Source organism: Prionailurus bengalensis, chromosome C2 (genome assembly GCF_016509475.1).
Source record: "Prionailurus bengalensis isolate Pbe53 chromosome C2, Fcat_Pben_1.1_paternal_pri, whole genome shotgun sequence".
Lineage (NCBI taxonomy): Eukaryota > Metazoa > Chordata > Mammalia > Carnivora > Felidae > Prionailurus > Prionailurus bengalensis.
In genome coordinates, this window is record NC_057350.1 from 60297420 (window position 1) to 60319940 (window position 22521).

At 40.5% G+C, this 22521-nt stretch overlaps 1 protein-coding gene across 2 annotated transcripts in view; it reads left to right on the forward strand.

The window, feature by feature from the left end:
- The window catches only part of SIDT1 (SID1 transmembrane family member 1), a 112791-nt gene that overhangs the window by 23719 nt on the left and 66551 nt on the right, over window positions 1-22521 (forward strand). For both annotated transcript variants that reach the window (XM_043594199.1, XM_043594200.1), the window contains exons 2-3: window positions 18056-18177; window positions 19196-19366. In XM_043594199.1, the coding sequence (XP_043450134.1) occupies window positions 18056-18177; window positions 19196-19366 (293 nt within the window). The remainder of the gene's footprint in view (window positions 1-18055; window positions 18178-19195; window positions 19367-22521) is intronic.

Below are 22521 nucleotides of genomic sequence, written 5' to 3' on the forward strand. Positions count from 1 at the left end.
TTCCTTCCCTCCCTCCTTCCTCATACCTACTACACTGTTCCCTTTGTTTGGACATTTCTCTTGTTCTGGTTAATGTTACTCACTCTTTAGGATAATACTCAACCTGAAAATCTATGTCATGGACTTCTACAGGAACTTAAATATTAATGCAATTCCTTGTTTAATTGGCATTCCATAGGCAAACCTGTGATCTCAATGAGGGCACACTATATCTACATTGCCTAGTAATGTATCTCCTGTGCCAGAGCAATGCCTGGTACAGGACAGGGAGTCAAATATTTAATGAATGAACAAAGTCCATTGCCAAGCAGCTGGAATTTAGACTGTGTATTGTTCTATACTCCTGGCCTGCCAATTATTATACCTCTCTTTAATGTTTCCCATGTTTTTATTGGAATTGAAATGCTCAATATAAAATTTACATCATAAGCCTAAAGAGGAAAGTTTATATAGATGTATTTGTGTGTAGATTATTGTTGGCATAATGAAATTGGTGAGATGAGGTATGTAAATCATGGTGCTTAGAAAAGTGCTTTGAGGGGCACCTTGGGGGCTCAGTTAGTTAAGTGTCCAACTTTGGCTCAGTTCATGATCTCATAGTTCATGAGTTCGAGCCCCACATCGGGCTCTGTGCTGATATCTCAGAGCCTGGAGCCTGCTTTGGATTCTGTGTCTCCCTCTCTCTCTGCCCCTAGCACACTCATGCTCTCTCTCTCTCTCTCTCTCTCTCTCTCTCTCTCTGAAAAAATAAATAAATAAATAAATAAATAAATAAGAAGAAAAAAGTGCTTTGAATGCAAAATGCTGAGAATCTACAACTATAGAGAATAAATAGTTCCCAAGGGTAAACTGCTCTTTTCAACAAGATGAATACACTGTTCCAGGAAAGCTGGAAGCCAAATGGTGAGAGGAAATTAATATCTTACATGAGATGAACCATATAAACTTCTCCTTTGCCAGGGACAATTGGACTTATAAGTGTGTCTGCACACATGAAAGACATCAACACCGATTGGTGTGTCCATGAGAGTGGAAAAGCACTGCCCAACCCAAAGCCCTGGTGGGACACCTCTGCTTTCTGCTGGGCCTGGTGCTCTGCAGGTCACAGAATACTGTCACCCGTAGTCTATGGAGGTGGATAGCCTGGGTGTTACTGTTCCTATTCTACAGTTGAGGACACTGAGGCCCAGAGAATTTAAGTGATTTGTCCAAGGTCACCCAGATAGTAGATGTCAGTGCCAGAAGTAAAAGCTAGGTCTATATATTTTTCTTCATTATGGTATAAATTTACATAAGATGGTTTTCTAAGGCCGAATCAGGCAGAGAGAATTTTAAACAGTCACATCAATAACTATAGGAATTATTTTAATGCTTATCTCTTTAAAAAAAAAGGTATAATCTGTGATTAAAGTAACTTCATTCCTTCTAGTAGTTATGAAAATTTGGGGATGAAATGCTTCATTTAATAGGACTTTCTAACCTCTAATAAGAAAGGGATTCATAGGGTACCTGGGGGACTTAGTCAGCTGACCATCAGACTCTTGATTTCAGGTCAGGTCATGATCCCAAGGTCATGGGATCAAGACCCATGTTGGGCTCCACACTGAGTGTGGAGTCTGCTTAAGATTCTCTCTCCCTCTGCCCCTGTTCGCCAGCCCCCACCTCCTTCTTTCTTTCTCTCTAAAATAAATTAATTTAAAAAAGAAAGAAGGATTCAGAACTGCAAGGCCACTTTGCTCAGGAGAAGGTGTTTTCATACAATAGTCACATAATGGACCCTCCCAACAGGCCTGCTTCACTCAGCTCAAAAGGTCTTGGCAGGTGGGTACAAGTTGAAGATACAGTGATGGTCACGGAGAGATTCAAAGTCTTGGAGAATGACTTTATTGTTTAAAAATCCTATAAATCTAATGTTAGGGTTGATTTATGTTCCCTCCCCCAAAAAAATATATGTTGAAGTCCTAACCCCTGGAATCTATGAATGTGACCTTATTTGGAAGTAGGGTCTTTGCAGCTGTAATCAAGTAAAGATGAGGTCATTCAGGTGGACCCTGGAAAAAAATCACACTGGATTTTTTTAAAAGAGAGATAAGCAGGGGCGCCTGGGTGGCGCAGTCGGTTAAGCGTCCGACTTCAGCCAGGTCACGATCTCACGGTCCGTGAGTTCGAGCCCCGCGTCGGGCTCTGGGCTGACGGCTCGGAGCCTGGAGCCTGTTTCAGATTCTGTGTCTCCCTCTCTCTCTGCCCCTCCCCCGTTCACGCTCTGTCTCTCTCTGTCTCAAAAATAAATAAACGTTAAAAAAAAAAAAATTAAAAAAAAAAAAAAAAAAGAGAGATAAGCATTAAAATAATTTCTATAGTTCTTGATGTGACTGTTTAAAATTCCTTATTCCTGAATCAGCCTTAGAAAACTATCTTCCGTAAATTTACGCCATAGTGAAGAAAACTATGTAGACCTAGATTTTATTTCTGGCACTAAGAAGAGGGAAATTTGGATACAGACATGCACAGAAAGGGCATCAGCTTGTGAAACAGACACACAGAGTGTTGAAGAAATGAATAAAGTAATGCACCAAAGATGGCCGATGGGACTAAAACAAGCTCTGGTCTCTGACTTAGAAAGCCCTCTTCCAGGTTCTTCTAGCATTGTTTGCCACACGTGCGAAACCTCCCTCCCCCCAAATATGGAGGCTGACAACTATAAATTACCCTTTCTGCTTGCATTCAGCACTCAGATCTTTGGAGAATCAGTCTCCTCTGAGCCTGCTGGCATTAAATAAATCTCCGATCCACCAAGATCTCCAAGTGCCACTTGGTTTTCCTGCCAGCATTCCGGCTGGTTCCATAACATATTTGGTTCCCTGCCCGGGAAACCCAACTGCGCTGGCCCATTGTTGCCACCAGTTTGGGAGAATGGCGAGGCGGTGACGGAATGAGGGATCGCAAGGGAGAAGGCGCGCCCTGCCCTAATTTTGGCAGCCTCCCTCTAGGTTGCCTCAGACTGACCCCCACTCCGCCATCCCCGCCAGACTCAAGGAGACTTGGCAGGTAAGGACCTGTACCCGATGTCAGAACTGGTAAGGCTGGGGCCCAATCTATTCAGGCCCACTCGCAAGAGTGGAAGGGGGACTTGATCACTTCCCGGAGACCTCAGAAGTCTCACAGGTAGGAATTCTGTGGGAGGGAATGTAATAACCTCTGGTGTGTATGTGAATGTGAATGTGTGACTCGGTCTAACTTGCCTGCTGTGTTCGATTCTGTAGTTCCACGGGCGGGCACCCTTAAGATCCCCAAAAGCCCAAGAAGTCTGAGTGGGCTGTGATTCCATGGTGAATGGCACACAGTCTATAGCTGCATCAGAATAGTTTCTGATTGTAAGTCACAAAGCTGAGACCGCTACTGCTAACCGTCACCTAAGTTCCTTTGGGACACAGCCATATGGGCATCTGACTGGTCTCTTCATTAGAGGGGGCACCCCTATCCCTCTGTCTGTCTTTGCGACTCTGCCTCCCGGGAGCATTGTGGGGTCAGGATGGAGCAAGGAAGGGGTTTTTGGGAGACTGGAATTGGGATAGCCCCTGGCATGTTGGGGGCCCTGTGTGAGTTGAAATGGCCCACTTTTGGTGTGTGGGGGGGCCCACTGGGGGAACCTTTGATGTCCCGATGGTCCTCTGCATCTGGCATATTGTCTCCAGAGACCCAGGTCACCCTGGTCAAATTCCATGCATCAACTCCTGGCTTGAAATTTCCTGAAATCCTCCACCTTGGGTGTGATTTGTCCATGGCGGGTGGAGCCAGGCAGGAGTTTTGGCCACTTTATCTGGAAACTCACCCAGGGAGCCAAAGAAGTGACCCACCGCTCCCCTAGTGTTTACAGGAGACAGAGGAAGGTATCATCTTTCTTCCTCCTTATGACTCATCAGGGTCCCTCCCCCTTGCCCCTGAGCTTGAAACTCCTCCCCGCCTGTCTCTCCATCACCGCTGCCCATCTCTCTTCCCCTCCCACATGTGCTGGTATCAAGAGGCTCTCCTCCAGAGATCAGAGCAGGGGCTGAGAAGCCCATAAATATGCCCAGTAGCAAGGGGATTTCCCCCCATGCCCCTGGCATTATTATAAGAGACTTTGCGAGGCTTAAACCCTGTTTGCTCCAGATGCACAAAAGAGCCAGGACAAAAGGATGGGGAAGGTCTAGCCGCCAAAAGGGGGGAGGCCCAGAACCTCCTTAGCAAGTGGTCAATGAACCTACTGCAAGAGGAAGGACATTAAAAAGAATAAGTGTCCCAACCAGGGAAAGTCCCAGAAATCCAGCCGATATCAGGAGGAACCCCAAGAAAGGGACTTTATTGGTCTAGCCAAGATAGAATCAGACTAAAGGGGACACTGACTCTCTCTCCCTGTTCCTCTGCCTAACAGATGTGAGGGATTCTCCCTCATTTCCCAAGTTAATGGCTATAATTGGAGCCAAATGTGGTTAGTCTACCTCGGGACAGGGACTTTAAGGAATATTCCCAAGCAGTTGCTGCTTCTGCCTTCCCCTCCCCCTCACGTTTCTGTACCAACTTGGGTGTGGTCCTATACCACCCTCAGTGTCTCAGGCACCATTGGTTCCTCCTCCCACCCTCCAGGTCAAGGAGCAAAGTGCACCCCCTTGGACCACCCATTTCAGATACCTCCACTGGTGCCCCAGGTGAAAATTTACAATGGGGAAAAATGGATTGACTTTTAGGTGGACACAGGTGAAACATATTCAGTGTTTAAACTAATTTAAGTTTGTTGGAAAGGTTATCAGCAAAGGTCAAATAAGCTCATGTTATCTCTGTTGCAATTTGTTAATGATAGTTAATTTTGTCTGTCTCAAAGTTTTCATGGGTAATTGTTAAGAAAACTTTCAAGGTCCTTGGTTACCTGAAACTTTCCAAATAGGATGGAATGCTAAAGCTTTGATTATTGAACATAGGTTTGTGTTTTTAACTTCTTATTGCTGAGAAATCAAGGCTATTCATACCTATTGGAAAACATGCTTTGTATTTAATTGGTTCACGAACTTACCATCTAAAAAAATTCTGATGTAAACACCTCTCAGTTGGTTACTAAGTCCTCAGTTGGAGACTAAGGTTTCCTAAGAGTTAAAATTCTGCTAAGTGTACTTAAGACTGATGGAAATAAAGAAAGCAACCCTGTATGTAGGAAAGTAGGAGGTATGTAAGAGATATAAGGAATGGAAATACAGTTTTATTGAGGGTAGAAGAAAGTAATTTTTGGTTATTTGGAGAGAAATGGCTTTGGGACAAAGTTTGAAGGCAAAGCAAAGAAGGTTCATGAAGGGAAATCTTTGGAAAGGAATTTTGTGTGTGCTCAGGATGGACTAAGGTTGAGATGAATGGAATTTTACAAGTACACTGGTATAAGGTTGAAATTCTGCTTTTCTCCGTGCTCAAATTACAAAGTTTTCTTGGACTGTTGATCTGCTCTTGATAAGACAATGCAAACAAAGGTTTGTCTTCTGGGAAAGCCCAAGTATTAGGTTTCATTTCTACCAGGTCTTTGATTACTTAGTCAAAACTTCTCAATATTAAAGGAGCTAGGTTTTGGTAACAACTATATAATGCTATACATTCACCTTTGGGATCTTTTATTGCCACCTTGGTTGAGTAAATAAAATTTTAAGATCTGTAATGATCTGTAATCCTATTTAGGATGTGTTTATGACATCCTGGGGTTTTAACAAACTTCCCAGGATTTGAATGGTAGGTGAAGTCTTTTTGACCGATTGGGCCCTTTTATTTGGGATGCTAAGTTACTTGGAAAAGCACTGCCATACAATGGTAACCCTTAGGTTGTATTGCACAGGTAAAAATGCTGTAACTGTCCAAATATATGCAGTTCCTGAAGCTTTAATGTTTTGGTATAAGGTCATCACTTAATATTCTGATTACTTGAAGTGTTATGCATCCCAGAAATAACTGAATTTCTTTGTCAGTTGCATCATAATGAACTTTCATCAGATCTTTAACAATGTCTATTTCTGAGATTTTGTCATTTATAATTGTTCTTATTCTCTCACCAAAACATGTTTCTTCTTCAAGTAGATTTATAAAAAGGACTTTGGGGACAAATACAGGTATTTGACATCTTTAAGATTAATACTAAAATGGGTAAGAATTTCCAGAACTAAAAAGCTACATTCTAATTGAACAAGGATTAAGAACATGGTGATTAAATGAACTGAGGAAGATTATAGTTTTGTGATTCTTGTTAAAAATATTGCTGGTTCTCTAATGTTTCCTTTTACAGATTAAGGAAACTTTCTCTTAAGATATCTATGATATACAAAAATGTCATAGAGTATTCATTTGTAAACTGAAGCATTCATCTTTTCTCTCTACATAATTCCCCTGAAATTCAAAAACTCTCTCAGTATTCTTTCTTTCTGACAATTACAATTGTTTGCATAAGTTCAATAAGAATATGTTCATCTTATAACTGGTCACCATTGGAAATACTGGTTATTTTACCAAGGCTTTGACTGGAAGGTCATATTTGAGAGTGACATTCATAGACTCAGATATGACCAGACAACTTTAAGGAACTAAGGTTGGCTTTATGAAACATGGAGCCATAAAGACCCTTGGAAATGTTGGCCTGATACCTTGCTTACAGAGCTCCCAGCAGCCCCACCAGGTGAGTAAAGAAGGTCACTTCCTGGCAGATGCAGGAACCTCAGGATATCTTGGGGACCTCATGAAGAGGAATTCGCCCAATTCTACAGATATTGCAGGCCTGTCTGATGGCGAGTATTTGGCTTGGCTTCTGGCCTGGAGAGGCTACTAAAAGTTCAACCTGGAGATTCCTTATGACAGGTTCCAGAAAAGCAAACTTCAAAAGATCCTCATGATCAATCACTATTCTTGCTGGGCTTATGTAAATAATTAGGCCAAGTTTGTTAAGACTGGACTTGTTCTACAAATGCATTGGTCTCAATTTGGCTATCTCTGGAAAGGGGGGTTTTTAGAGAGAAAAACTATGTTTCAACAATGCACCATTATGGATATTAAATTCTTTGTGATTGTCTTTAAATGTTTGCTGTTTGCCTAAACTAGACAACTTGAGGTAAACTGCAGAAAAATCGTCACAGTATTTCATGTATAGGCAATCTTCTATGCTTGTTATTCTATGAGGATAATAATAAGACCCCATGGGCATATGATTATTTAAACAACTGGAAAACAGGATGGATCTCTAAATATGCAAACCTACCTTCCCTAAACCTGATCTGACAGTTACCAGAAACCCACCCCTTTCGAAGACTTGGAGGTGGACTTTACAGATGTACAACCAAATAGAGGATTCAGTTTCAGGGTATCACCCCATGGGTCCATCACTCCAGAGTTAAGAAGGCCAACTCAGGGGAATCCACAACCTGGAGAAGTGATCCAGATCCAATCAACCCGCTTAAACTGACCCTCAAAAAGACACTGGACCCTGAGATCTCCAGCCCTGCTCCAGCCACACCCCAGAAGCTGGCTGGCCTGTGCACGGCAGAAGCTTGAGGGATCAACGTGTGGACTGAGCCCAGGGGTTCGGATGCAACTCTGCCAGCCCTTGCCCCTTACTGGTGTCATAGCCCTGATCTTGCTTCTTGCTGTTGGACTGAGAGAGACTGCACCAACAAGCTGGACGTGGAACGGATGGCAGACTCCCTGGTAACCTGACAAAGCCAAATAAACTCCCTGGCAGCAGTGTCCCTCCAAAATAGGCGAGCCCTCGATCTCCTCACTTCAGAAAAAGGAGGGACTTGTATCTTTCTGGGGGAGGAATGTTGCTATTTCATAAGCCAGTCAGGAATAGTCAAGACTAAGGTTAAAGAACTCAAGGAAAGAATTCAACATAGACAACAGGAAAGTATCAGTCAATGGAGAGGATGGGATCTCAGAGACTGGGCATCCTGGCTCTCTGCCCTGGCAGGGCCTCTCCTTTCCATAATTTTACTTGTGACCATTGTCTCCTGCATACTAAATACCCCGGTACATTTTATTGAAAACACTGTTGCTCGCCAAACTGCAGCACGTATCATAGCCTTCTGAGAGTACAACCTGTAAAACTGAAAGGTGATGCCTACTGAAAGTTTTTTAAAAGGCATCAAAGAGGGGAATGTTGGAGAAATGAATAAAGTAATGTGCCAAAGATGGCCGATGGGACTAAAACAAGCTCCTTAGAAACCCCTCTTCCGGGTTCTTCTTGCCCTGTTTGCCATGTGCATGAACTCCCCCCCCCCCCAATATATGGAGGCTGACAGCTATAAATTACCCTTCCCGCTTGAATTTGGTGCTCAGATCTTTGGAGGAAATGGTCTCCTCTGAGCCTGCCAATGTTAAATAAATCTCCAATCCACCAAGATCTCCGAGTGCTGCTTGGTTTTTCCACCAGCGTTCCAGCCTGGTTCTGTAACAAAAGCACCATGTGACAACAGGTAGACACTATGGTGATGTAGCTGCCAGCCAAGGAGTACTAAGGATTGATGTCCACCAGCAAAAGGTACAAAGAGTCAAGAAGGGATTCTCTCCAGAGTTTCAGAGGTAATGTGGCCTGGCTGACATCTTGATTTCAGACTCCTGGCCTCCAGACTCCAGGCCACCTCCTTCCTGTTGTTTCAAGCCACCCAATTTGTGGTACTTTGTTATAGCAGACCTAGGAAATTCATATGCCTGGTACAGAATCTAGGTCAGGCAGCTTACCGTTTAGGGCAGTGCTAGCTTCATTAGGGCAATATGGCCCTGACCATATTTCTTTTCCAGGGTAAAGCAGTGGGGAAATGAGCTGTGTTATTTAGAGCAAAGACAATGCAAAGTTCTGCAGCTAGCTGAGAGAGAGAGGGAGAGAGACAGAGGGAGAGAGAGAGAGAGAAATCAGTGAAGTTAGCATAAGCAGGTCCAGCACTAAAATAAGGATAGACTATAACAAAATAAGGCAGAAGAGCAACAAGAGTGTGTTGGTAACTGAGTGTTTGCTGCATCCCTGAACAACAAAGAGACTACATAAACTGAGGGCTGTCCCTCAGAAATGGGTAAAACATCATGGCTTCCTTTTTATTATTACAATGAAATATTTTAGATATGTAAACAAGTATAGAAAATAACGCAACACCTGTGTGACCACAACTCAGCTTAAGAAACAAACAAAAAAAAAAAACAAGGGGCGCTTGGGTGGCTCAGTCAGTTAAGCATATGACTTCATGCTCAGGTCATGATCTCACAGTTCATGGGTTCAAGCCCTGTGTCTGGCTCTGTGCTGACAGCTCAGATCCTGGAGCCTGCTTCGGATTCTGTGTCTCCCTGTCTCTCTCTCTCTCTCTCTCTCTCTCTCTCTCTGCCCTCCCTCACTCATGCTCTATCTCTGTCTCTCAGAAATAAATAAATGTAAAAAAAAATTTTTTTAGAAACAAAAAGACAATTAGAATTCTCTATTTGTCCCCACCCTAAAGTAGCTAGATTCTAGACTGTCCTCAGATGTCCTTCATCCCCCAGAGTAATCATTTTGGGGAGACAGTTCTTCATGGGTCTCTTGATTTCTGCACATCTTACAGGGAGACACTGACTGAATTTTTTTCTATACTATTGTCTCAAGAATATTTGTATAGCAAACAGCCTCAGAAGATAGAGTGTCAGTCTCTGGAGCAAAGGTGAGGCAGGTTTGCTGCCCATTATAAAAGATATGCATTCCCTAAGCTCATAGTTCCTCTTCTGTTGTGCAGCCTACCCATATATGGGCAGCAATCTGGGCCCATTCACATCACCTTAGTGGTACTTGATGGCAAGAGGAACTGTTGCAAATGTGCTGATGTTCATGCTGCTTGCTGTGACAAGAGGAATAAAGTCCTTTGTCCCTAACCCAGAAGTCTGTCTTCCATAGTATCAATGAAACTGTGGCAATGGGGGTAAATAAAGTCTCAGCTCCTTCAAAGCTTTTGAAAACAATTACCTTTTATTTTATTTTATTTTTATTAGTTTTCTTATTTTTGAGAGGCAGAGAGAGACAGAGCATGTGTGGGGGAGGGGCAGAGAGAGAGGGAGACACAGAATCTGAAGCAGGCTCCAGGCTCCGAACTGTCAGCACAGAGCCCAACGTGGAGCTCGAACTCACAGACTATGAGATCATGACGTGAGCCGAAGTCAGACTCCTAACCAACTGAGCCACCCAGGTGCCCCTAAAGATAATCTTGTCCTTGAGGAGTTCATGATCTAGTCAGAGAGACAAATGATGTTATCACCAACAGCATAATGTGATGTTGTGGTAGCAATGTAAGCAGGTACTGTGGGCACACAAGGATCAAAGTGGCTATCTGTGTGGGGGAGTCAGGCAATACAGCATAGAAGCTGGTTGGTCATTCCCCCAACTGTAGTTAAGTTGGACTTGTCCACATAGGTCCTGTCATTGCCTGCCTGTGCACATGACCTTGACTCATTAGAGAAATTTATTGTATCTGGGAAGGTGCTCAAGAAGATGATCTAGTCCCAAGATACTATTTACAGATGAGGAGCCCAAAACATAGAGGTGGTGTGACTTCCCCAGGGATACTCAGCTATGGAAGAATCATGACTGGAACCCAAGCTTCTTGCATCCCAGTCTGCACACAGTGCTTGGTCAGATCATGGTATTATCACCATTTTGAATCCCTGACTCCATTGAGCACCGCTATGGATATAGGTTTCTCCTATTGTTTCACTGTGAAATCAAGAAACTATAAATACCATGAATGAAGGAAAGAAATGAGCTATAGAATAGGAGATGTTATTGGTACATATATAACAGACAAAACATCAGGAGCATGAACATATAGAACTCACAGAAAAACAGAACAACCCAACAGAAAAATAGGTAAAGGATATATATGAAGAGCAACTGCAGAGGTGAAGAATGACCAAAGAATATGTGTAAAGATGTTTAGCCCTCTACACTCACAGAAAGGTAAAGCCTCAAAAGTATGATACACATTTTCAAGGATGCAGAGAAACAGGAACTCTTGCATATCACTTATGAAAATGTTATTTAGTACAATCACTTCAGAGGGCAAGTTGGCAATCTCTGCTAAAGCTGAATATGGGTTCATATTACATGCCAGCATTTCCACTAAGTTTATACCCAAGAAGAACCCTCTTACATAAGCACAAGGAATTATGAACAAGAATGAAATGAATAAACTATGATATGGACCAGTATGGGTCACTCTGAAGAATATCAATTGAGAGAAAGAGCAGGTTGCTGAAGAATACATACTGTGTGATCTCATTTACATAAACTTTGTAAACAAGCAAAACCTTTCTTTCTATCTGTCTATCTACCTATCCATCTACCTATCATCCATCTGTAGTAAAATATACATACACAGAAGTGATAAGCACCAAATTTAAGATTATTGTTTTCAAGGTACACCTGGCTGGCTCAGTCGGTTAAACATCTGACTCCTGGTTTCAGCTCAGGTCATGATCTCATGTTTCTTGGGTTCAAGCCCCGCATCAGACTCTGTGCTGACAGTGTGGAGTCTGCTTGGGATTCTCTCTCTCCTCTTCCCAGTGCACCTCCCCTGCTCGCTCTCTCAAAATAAAAAAAAAAAAAATAAGCATTAAAAAAAAAAGGTAACTGCTTCAGATTCTGTGTCTCCCCCTCTCTGACCCTCCCCCGTTCATGCTCTGTCTCTCTCTGTCTCAAAAATAAATAAACATTAAAAAAAAAAAAGATTGCCTTTAGTATGCCCACTTCATATCCCAGTGCTCTTAACTCAGGGGATGTTTGATGAATGTTGGAGAGATCGTGGAAGGGTAGCAGGAAATGGTGGAAAGAAGGAGGGAAGGAAGGAAAGATCAAAGAACCTAAACACTCCCAAGATATACACCTTCTGAAAATAACACAGTTACTAAAACAACACACATTAGGAAAAGCAAATTCTATTTTAGCTATTTTATAAGTAGACTCTGTTTTTCAAGATCACACAGGAAAACAGGGCCATGCTTAATAATGGAAACCAATAATCTCTGATTTATAATCTGATGTTCCAACTAATAGAGCCTACAGCCTCATTAATTTAGCAAAACCAAACCAGATTTTAAATTAAACTCATTTTCATCCTCTTTATGCAACAGAATTATATTACTTATAATTTTGAACTTTCCCCTATTGACATGTTCCAAAAGATTAAATTGGGAGTCTCAAAGCTTTAAGATCTTTCATAATTGTGATCTATATAATATCAGTAATGAGAATACTTAAATAATTTTTCTCCCTTAGCTATAACACAACCCCTTACTTGTAAAAAACATAGAAAGAGGGGCGCCTGGGTGGCTCAGTCGGTTAAGCGGCCGACTTCGGCTCAGGTCATGATCTCGCCGTCCATGAGTTTGAGCCCTGCTTCGGGCTCTGTGCTGACAGCTCAGAGCCTGGAGCCTGTTTCAGATTCTGTGTCTCCCTCTCTCTGACCCTCCCCTGTTCATACTCTGTCTCTTCTTGTCTCAAAAATAAATAAAACGTTAAAAAAAAATTTTTAAAAAAACATAGAAAGAAAATAATATATATATACACACTGTATATATATACTGTATATATGCATATACAGTATATATATATAATGTGTGTGTATATATATATATATATATATATATATACACACATACATACAGTACCCCCCCCCCCTTATCTGTGGTTTCACTTTCCACAATTTTGGTTACCCATGGTCAACCACAGTCCAGAAGCAGATAATTCTCCTTCTGACATATGGTCAGAAGGTCCACAGTAACCTAATACTATGTCATGATGCCTATGTCATTCGTGTCAAGTAATCTCATCATGTGAGAATTTTATCCTCTTACATCATCGCAAGAAGGGTGTGTACAGTAGAGTAGGATATTTTGAGTCACAGAGAGACCATATTCATGTAACTTTTATTACAATTATTGTTATATTCTATTTTATTATTAGGTATTGTTATCAATCTCTTACTGTGCCTAATGTATAAACTTTATCATAAGTGTGTATGTGTGGGAAAAAGATGCTATAATAGGGTTTGGTACTATCTGCAGTTTTCGGCATTCACTGCAGGTCTTGGAACATAGGCCCCATGGGCAAGGGGGGAGCACTGCTAGGTGCTCATGACAACAGAAAAAAAAAAGCAATAGGAGGGAAAATCTTGGCTCTTAAGAATGGTCTGTTACAAGGTGCCATGATCCATTATACATGGTCAACACTGTCCTTCATTCACTTTTGCCTTTACATGGCTTATTTCACTGCTACAAATATAATCCAATCTTCTCAGTTGTGTGTTAGCCTCTTAAAAAGCAAAGCAAAATTTCAACAGGACTCTTTATCCCTTCCTGGGGGCAATGCGTTATTTATTTGTCTCAAAAAAAAACTGCCCAGTTTGATCTCCTACTCTAATATATTTTTCTGCAATTTATTATGTCAGTATCTCTGAGTTTGTTTTTATTATAATTAGTAAGATAATTATTAAATAATACAAAAGTAAGTGAATTACAAGAGCCAGACAAGGATAAAATTAGGGTGTGGCAATGAGCAGTGAATGGGGTAACCATGGTGGTGATACATCTGTTCTCCCTACAGACTTCCTTCCTTCCAACCCAGTTTTAGCCCCAGACGACACCAGCTTCCAGACATGCTAGTGACATTTGGTGGTCTCAGGATTGTGCATCTCATAATAATGGGCAGTTGGCAAGTTGCTGACAAATGTGGTCATCCACTAAATGGTTTCATTGGAACAGTACTTCCCAAAGTGTAGGCTCCAAGTCATGTGATCAGAATCTCACAACATGCTTAAGATGCATACTTTTAAGTTCTATTCTTGATCTGCTGAATCAGAAATTTATAGGGGTGGGCTTGAGGGATTTGAATGCCAAAAAAGCAAGCTAAAATTTAAGAATCACTGTCTTAAAGTGTGAAAAAACAATGGAGGGAAATCCCTTCTGGTACTAAGTACCTAAGAAGGGAAGAGGAGACTGCATTTCTAGGTCCAGAAAAGGGAGCAGACAGGCTAAAGATGAAGCTTGTCTAGTCCACAGCTTTCTTTAGGTTGTACCTCAGTTCTGACTGCTGTAGATTTAAGCCGCCTAAAAGTGTGCTTTTAAATCATGTGCTGCATGCATAATGCTGGTGAGTGTTCGTATTATGCACCACAAAAGTGAGCTTGCTTCTGAGCTAATTCATTCTGTCAACACTAGGGATACCAAACATAAAGTTTGCACCTTCCTAAAAGAGTGCAGGATGTATTCAGCTGCCTCTGCCTATCACCTATCGAAACTCCCCTATACATTCCCAGACTGGCTAATGTTGACCCATAGCTAGGGACGTCTTTATGCCCCCATTCAGCAGGAAGAAATTACAGAAGATGAGACCTTCTGCCTCCAGCAACTTTAAAGATTTAAGCGTCAAAATTGTTCAGGGGGGATAGGATGAGGGATCATAAGGTAAGATGAGGGCAAAGCACAAGCAACACCCTCCCCCAGCCCCCGGGTGGGATATGTATGACATTCCTCAGGCACTCCTGGCTGCCCAAGAACAAAGGAAAGGGGAAAACAAATGATTAACTGATAGAGATCACTGTCATGCAGGACTGGAGTCTCCATCAGTTTACAATATGTCTTAGTAAATTACAAGAGAAAGGCAATCTTATCAACAGCCTAGTCTCCAGAAACCTATATACTCTGTTTCCTGGAGCCCCTAGTATCATCCTCCCCTCCATATGATGTGGGGAACAAAGGCAAGAATAAAATTTTAATAACATTAAATTTCCTTATAACCTGCATCCCATTGAGGAATACTTGAGACAAACACAAAGTATAACATTTCTCCAGGAACTCCCTCCTGTCTTAATGTTAATGCCTTACTAAAGAGAAAACATCCTTAGTTGGAAAATAGCAAGGTGTCCAGTATCTTAGGAGTACTCTTTAGCATATGAAAGTCCTTTTGGAGACCTCCCTTTTGCCTTTACTTCCCCCAACTCTATAGTATATAACTAGTCTTCAAAACCCCAGTGCAGTGCCCACAGTTCCTGTTCCCATGCTTTAATAAAACCATCTTTTTGCACCAAAAAAAAAAAAAGATAGGCAGGTAAACAGTTAAAATACCATGTGGTTTACAAGGAGGTACTCACACCTACTAGGAGAGTTATAGGCAAGAAGATAGTAACAAGTGTTGGCAAGGATGTGGAGAAATTGAAACACTTATATATTACCAGTAATGTAAATTGCTAGAATGTAAAATGATGAATCTCTTTGGAAAACATTTTGGCAGCTCCTCAAAAAGTAAAACATAGAGTTACCATGTCATGTAACAATTCTACTCCTAGATATACACTCAAAAGAATTAAAAACATATTCATACAAAAACGTGTATATAAATGTTCATAGCAGCATTGTTTGTAACAACCGAAACAGCCAAAAGGTGACAACCAAAATGTCCATAAAATAAAAAATATATTTAAAAAATGTGGGATATGCATACAATGGAATATCACTTAGCAATAAAAGAAATGAAGCATTGATGCATGCTACAACATGGAAGAACACTGAGAACATCATGCTATGTGAAATAAGCCAAATACAAAAGAGCATATAATGTTCCATAAGTCCAGAATAGGTAAATTCATAGAGACAAAAATCAGTTTAATAGTTACCAGGGATTAGGGAAAGAGGGAGTGAGGAGTCATTGCCATGAGTACAGGGCTTCTCTTTGGAGTGATGCAATTTCTGGAAGTAAATAGTGGTGATGGTTGTATAATTCTGTGAATACTGAATTGTACACCTTAAGAGTGGGCTGTGTGGTGTGTGAATTATAGCTCAATTTTGAAAGTGATGGAAGAAATGTCCAAGAAAAAAATAATAATTGACTACATGAAAAAAAATGCTTTGTTGTTGTCTATAGGGAAAACTCACTTCCATTTTCTTCTACTCAACACTTCTGATACCAAATGGGTAGATCTTCCACACATCAAGTAACACTGTGACACCAGCTGGGTGTCCTGCAGTTCAGTTCAGGTCTAGCTGGTTTCAGCATCAGATCTCAGAGGTTAAGGGCTCAGTCCCACAAGGCTGCCCATCGCCTCATTTAAGATGTCAGTTGCATGGCATCTGGGTGGCTCATTTGGTTAAGCATCCAACTCTAGATTTTGGCTCAGGTCATGAGCTCACGGTTCATGAGATCAAGCCCTGGGTCGGGCTCTGCCCTGACAGTGTGGAGCCTGCTTGGGATTCTCTCTCTCCCTCTCTCTGCCCCTCCCCTGACTGAATGCACATTCACATGTGCGCTCTCTTTCAAAATAAATAAACTTTAAAAAAAAAAGATGCCAATTGCACATCCAGGTGTTGGGGTAAATCAGAAAATTCCCAGAGCCACTAAAGGCCTTTTCATATAGGAGGATGCCAAGATGGAATTGACATCTGAGGGGGCAGAGTCCTGGGGATAAGACTAGCTAAGGTACTGTTGATGAGGAGATAAAGTATGAGAACTATGACAGCATCATTGTAGTGGGGAGAGTCTGGATATGGACATAGTGAAGGAAGTAGAAGCAATAAAACTTGATGACCTATTGACTGAGAAAAGCTAAAGAAGTAGGAATCAAGGATGACTCTCATCGAATGGTTGTCATTAGATGAAATGGCTGCATGCTGAGGCCGTTCAAGAAGCAAAGAAATTTCGAGGAAATTAAAGATGAAGAGAATGATAGATTCCATTTCTGACAGGTTGAGATTGGGGTGCCTATGGAACATCCAGAACTTAGGAAGGAGGTCTGCACTAGAGGTAGGGTGTTGGCATTTATCGGCTGCACATAACTTCCATGGAAACATGTAGAGTTTAGGCACAAGGAAATGTTCCCTTCATGAGCAAGTGCTTCTTATCAAATTAATTACTCTTGGACTGTTTCAACATTAAAATAGCAAAGTGGTTTAATGAAGAATGATATAAGAGAACCAAAGAATAGCATATGATATCCATGTGGTTCTGCTTCCCCTCAACTTTGATTTTTTTTCAAGTTGATTTATTTATTTTGAGAGAGAGAGTGTGCATGGGAAGGGAAGAGGCAAAGAGGAAGAGGGAGAGAATGCCAAGCAGACTCTGCAGTCAGCACAGAGCCCAGTTCAAGGCTCCATGTCACGAACTGTGAGATCATGACCTGAGCCAAAACTGAGAGTCTGGCACTAAACCAGCTGAGCCACCCAGGTGCCCCCCAATTTCTGTTTTCAGTATGTATAGTTCTTCAGGGTTTAAATGAAGATTTTCTTGTTTCATTTCTTCTTCCCAATAAAGAAGCTTTCAAGCGAACACTAAGGCTTTCATACAACATTGGGGTGGTGGGGGGAGTCTCATGTGAAAGATCAGGTTTTACTTTTTCTTTCTTACCTTGTCTTTTTTCTATTTTGTTCTTTCCATTTAGCCTATGGTATTATAAAAACAGAAGGAAAACACCAAAACTATCTAGATCGAGGGCCACAGTTCAATTTTCTGTCTTTAAAACAGCATTGATAGTGTTAAATCCTTGGGTTGAAATGTGTATTCAGAAGGAACCATGGAGCTGCTGATGTAGAAAAGCATTTTGTCTAAGGGATTGATTTATGCCTCGGAGCAGGGCAAAGAGAAGAATTCTCAGCCCCTATGGTATCTGTTGCTAGGGGAGCATCAGGCCATCTGCTAGGCTTGAATAAAACGTGGCAATAACATTTTGGATTAAAGCACAGAATGATTTTCCAAAAACAAAATTAAAGTTTGTCAGCAATTGAGGAGCTTGTAGGTCTTTTTTTTTTTTAAGGTATTTGAATCTGTAGTGTTTATATTCCATTTCTTTTTCTCTTGTGGACTTATTCCCAAAACCTTGTATTGACTGCCCAATTCAAAATATTCAGCCTGCCATTTGAAGCTTCCAGAATCTGGTTTCACCCAAGATGATGTCAGGTAGCAGCTATGATGCATATGCTGTGTGTGTGTGTGTGTGTGTGTGTGTGTGTGTGTGTGTGTGTGTGTGATTTACTTTATCCCCCTCTCTGCCCTGGCTCCCAGGTGAATGCTGTGCGGGTATATGTGAACAGTTCCTCCGAGAACCTCGACTACCCAGTCCTCGTTGTGGTTCGCCAGCAAAAAGCGGTGCTGTCCTGGCAGGTTCCTCTGCTCTTCCAAGGACTGTAAGTGGATCTTCTCCTGGACAATTTCACATTTGGTTTCTTTCAGTGATTTAGACCTTAATTGGTATTTTCCCTAGTAAAGACAAATCAGGCTTTTGGAATGCTGACATTGATTGCTAAGGGCAAATAATGATCATGAACATAGCCTGACCGTTTCGAGCATGTTCAACTTCCATCCTCTTAGAATTCAGATAAACACTCTGCCTAGATTTGTAGCACCTGGAAGAACTTTTAGCATTTTGATTATATCCAGAATATTCTATAGCTCTGGGTCAGTGGATTATCCACTAAGGATAGGGTTAGGCTCATCAGTCAACGTAAATGAGTAACACCTCCTCCATTCTTCAGAATGCCCACAGAGTATGCATTCTTCATTCCATAGTATTTATTAAGCACTACTAAGTTCTAGAGCTAAGAATACAGCAGTGGGAGGTGGGGGGAAGAAAAACAAAATCCCTGCCTTCAGGAAGTTTATATTTTTGCAGAGAAACTATGTAAGGTACTATATAGCACTACTAAGAAAAAAACCAGAAGACATTCAGACATATGTACATAGTATGGTGTTAAATCATTTTTAGTGGCTGAGTAATTTGAGAATCAAAATAGTCACTCTCACAGCCTTGACTTGGGCTCTGGGGCGCTTTTTTTTATGTTCCATTCAGTGAAAGCTTGAGTAGAAATATGAAATCAACTGGTTGTTTTACCAGGAAAGTTTCCCCTTCAAAATGTGGTATATTTTCCTCCTTGAATTAGGAAGATCATTGAGTATAATGTAGACATGAGTGAATTGAACTGGCCAGCACTGAGAAGTACTCAAATCCCTGTTATCACATCACACAAGCTATGCCAAAGACACTAGTTCTAAATCACTATCAATAGGTCCAGTCTGAAATTCAAAACATAAGGACTCAAAAACAAATTTGGAGAGAAATGAAATAAGATCGGCTTTTTTCCCTGCATGTTCACTGAGTCTCTTTCTCTTGTTTTTGCTGGTTTTTCCTTCCATTGGCTGCTACAGATACCAGAGGAGTTACAACTACCAGGAAGTGAGCCGCACCTTATGTCCCTCCGAAGCAACCAATGAAACAGGACCTCTGGAGCAACTGATATTTGTAGATGTAGCCTCCATGGCACCCCTGGGGGCCCAGTACAAACTGTTGGTTACCAAGATCCAGCACTTCCAGCTACAGTAAGCAGGACTTATTGTGGCCTTTCTCTATCCATTTGTCTGCTGCTGCTGTGCTTGGGCATGCTCAATCCACTTTCCAAGTCAGCACTCAAGAAGGAAATTATTCACTTGGCGTCTTGTCTGAGAACCTTCTGAACTCACCTACTCACAGCTGGGCAGCAGGGCCATAATCTGTGCAACAGGGAAGCAGTAGAGACTGGTGCAGAGGGGAACGGTGCTTGACATCCTAGGTGTATCTGTTCTCAGGGGTCTGTGAGGACCCCGTCTGTCTGTAGTCCAAGAAAGAGGCCCTGGTGACCAGGTACTTTTGCATTATGCATCAGTGCCACTCTCCTGAAGGATTTTATTCTAAGGAATACCTTAACCTATTTTTCTTGTCTTTACTGGTAGGGATGTGTACAGGTAGAAAATAATGCTATGTGGCTTTGTGCTTTGTGCAAAAACTCATGGTAATTTCCCCCTTCTCCTTGCACTACCATCCTTTGAAACCAAAATCAGTTGGGATTCACCATCTCAAACTGTTCATCTTAGACATACATATAATAAAGTCAATTGGGGGAATTATCTCCAAGGGATCTGTTCTCTTCCAAGGGTACCTTTTGTAAAATATTGCATAAATCTGTGTGAATACTTAAACAGAAAGACTAAGATCATTCCTTCATAAGGCCAGAAAGTTCAGGGATTTTCTGCCTCATTCTCTTCTAAGACTAAGGCTTCTCAAGGGTTCAGACCACTTCCTCTTCTCTGTTTTAAATAAATTTTAAAAGAAAATATTGTTAAATTTGTTATATTAAAATTAGAATTTTACTCATCAAAATGTTTCACTAAGAGAACAAAAAGATAAATCATAGACTAAAAGACACATAACTGTAAAGGGTTCATAGCAGGATATATAAAGAACTTCTACAAATCAATAAGAAAAAAACAGGTAAGCTCTTGGCTGCTCCCCCCCATTATCACCCACCCTTCTGTGGTTCTGGCTTCTTACAGGGAAGAATCTTGGAACTGATGAGTTTGGGTACCGCTGAAGATGGAGACTGGCACCCAGGTGTGTGCAAGCCTGTGTGCCCATAGGGCCAGACTCAGCTTCACTGGAACAATATGTTTTCTGAGAAAAAAATGAGGAGATCTCAGGGGCAGAAACTATACTGGAGAAAAAAAAAATCCTGTGACCTAGACTTCTCACTAGAACTTTGAAACAGAGAGTGAAGAGTCTCAGGAATTGAATCAATGTTTACATTTACCCAATGAAAAAAATATATATAATATAAACAGACTCAAATATGCCAAGAAAAAGACTAAGAATGTCAGTGAGATTTAGAAAAAAAAAAAAAGGAAACTATGTGTTGCTTACAAGAGTACAACCTTAAATAAAAGAATATATAAACATAAATAAAAGGATAATAAAAGAAATATACTAATACTAACCAAGAGAAAGTTTGGTTAAATAAATTTGTATATACCATATTTATCATATTTGTATATATCATATTTGTAGTATATCATATTTACAAGATATTCCTTAATGCAAGAAGCATTACTGAAGATAGAGGGACAGTTCATATTTCTAAAAGAATCAATTCTAAATTTATATGCACCTGCTAACATGACTTCATAATATACAAACAAAAATTTCAGAATGAAAATAATTGGACTAATTTGCAATTGCAGAGATTTCTCTATAGATAATAGAATAAATAGACCAAAACATAATTAGATAGAACAGGCATTGGCAATCTATGGCCCACAGACTGGCCACTGGGTTTTGTAACTAGAGTTTTACAGGAACATAGCTGCACCCATTCATTTACATATTGTCTCTGGCTGCTTTCATACTACAATGACAAAGGTGAGTAGTTGGTTTGGAGGCATTATGGCCTGGAAGCCTAATATATTTGCTATCTAGCCCTTTAAGATATAAAGAGCAAGTGAATATGAACAACAAGCTTGAACAAATTAATGTATTTAGGAAACTGTATCTCAAAATGATAGAAAGCCTAACCTTTTCAGGTGCACATGCAACATTTACTAGTTGCCAAGCTCTAATGCATGTCTTGATAGATATATTTAAAAGAACTGAAATCCTGTATATGGAATTGAGGTAGAAATCACCTACAAGATGATATCTATAAAAGTCTCCAAATGTTTGGAAACTAAGTAGCTTACTTCTAAATAAATTATGAGTCAAAGAGTAATTACCATAAAAATTAGAAAATATTTAGAAAAAAATGATAATGAAAATATGACATATCCAAACTTCTGGGATGCAGCTAAGCACTGCTTAGAGGCAAATGTATAGCTTCAAATGTATATGTTAAGAAAAAAGAATGGCTGAAAATCAGTGTGGTAAGTGTCCATTTCAAGAAGTTAGAAAATAAAACTCAAAGAAAGTAAAGGAAAGTAATAAAATAAGAGCATAAAACAATGAAATAGAGAACAAATCAACAGTGGACAGAACCAACCAAATCACAAGTCAATTATTTGAAATGACTAGTATTGTTTTTATACCTGTTTTTTAAAATATAATAAAGCAAGCCCATTGGAAAAAAAATAAGCAAGAGAGCTTAACAGACACTTTACCAAAGAAGGTATCCAAATGGTCCTAAAACCCAACCTTATCAGCTACCAAATTAAAACTATAAGGAGATTTCCCTACACGTACCAATTTCTATAATTTGTGAAGACTGACAATGCAATTTCACACCTACTTATTATAAACCCAACTCCTAAATATATAATTGTCCTATTCATCCCAGGGAATACTCTACAACAATAAAAATGAACAAACCATTGCTATACCTAGCAACATGGATAACTCTCACAAACACAATGTTAAGCAAAAGACACCAGACAAAGGGAATACATACTGTTTCGTTACATTTATATGAAGTTTAAAAACAGGCAAAACTATTCTGTAATATTGGAAGTCAGGATAGTGGTAACTTTGAAGAGGAAAGAGGAAGTATATGGTTGTTTACCTGGTGAGGATTCGTTCAGATACATATTTATGACTTGTGCTTTTTTCATATGTTTTTTATGCTTCAATAAAAAGATTAATTTTTTAAGTCAGAATATTTACAAATAGTATATAATACTTCTGCAGTTTATTTTTGTAATCAGAATGTTTTGTTCTATTATAAATCTCACCTTAACTT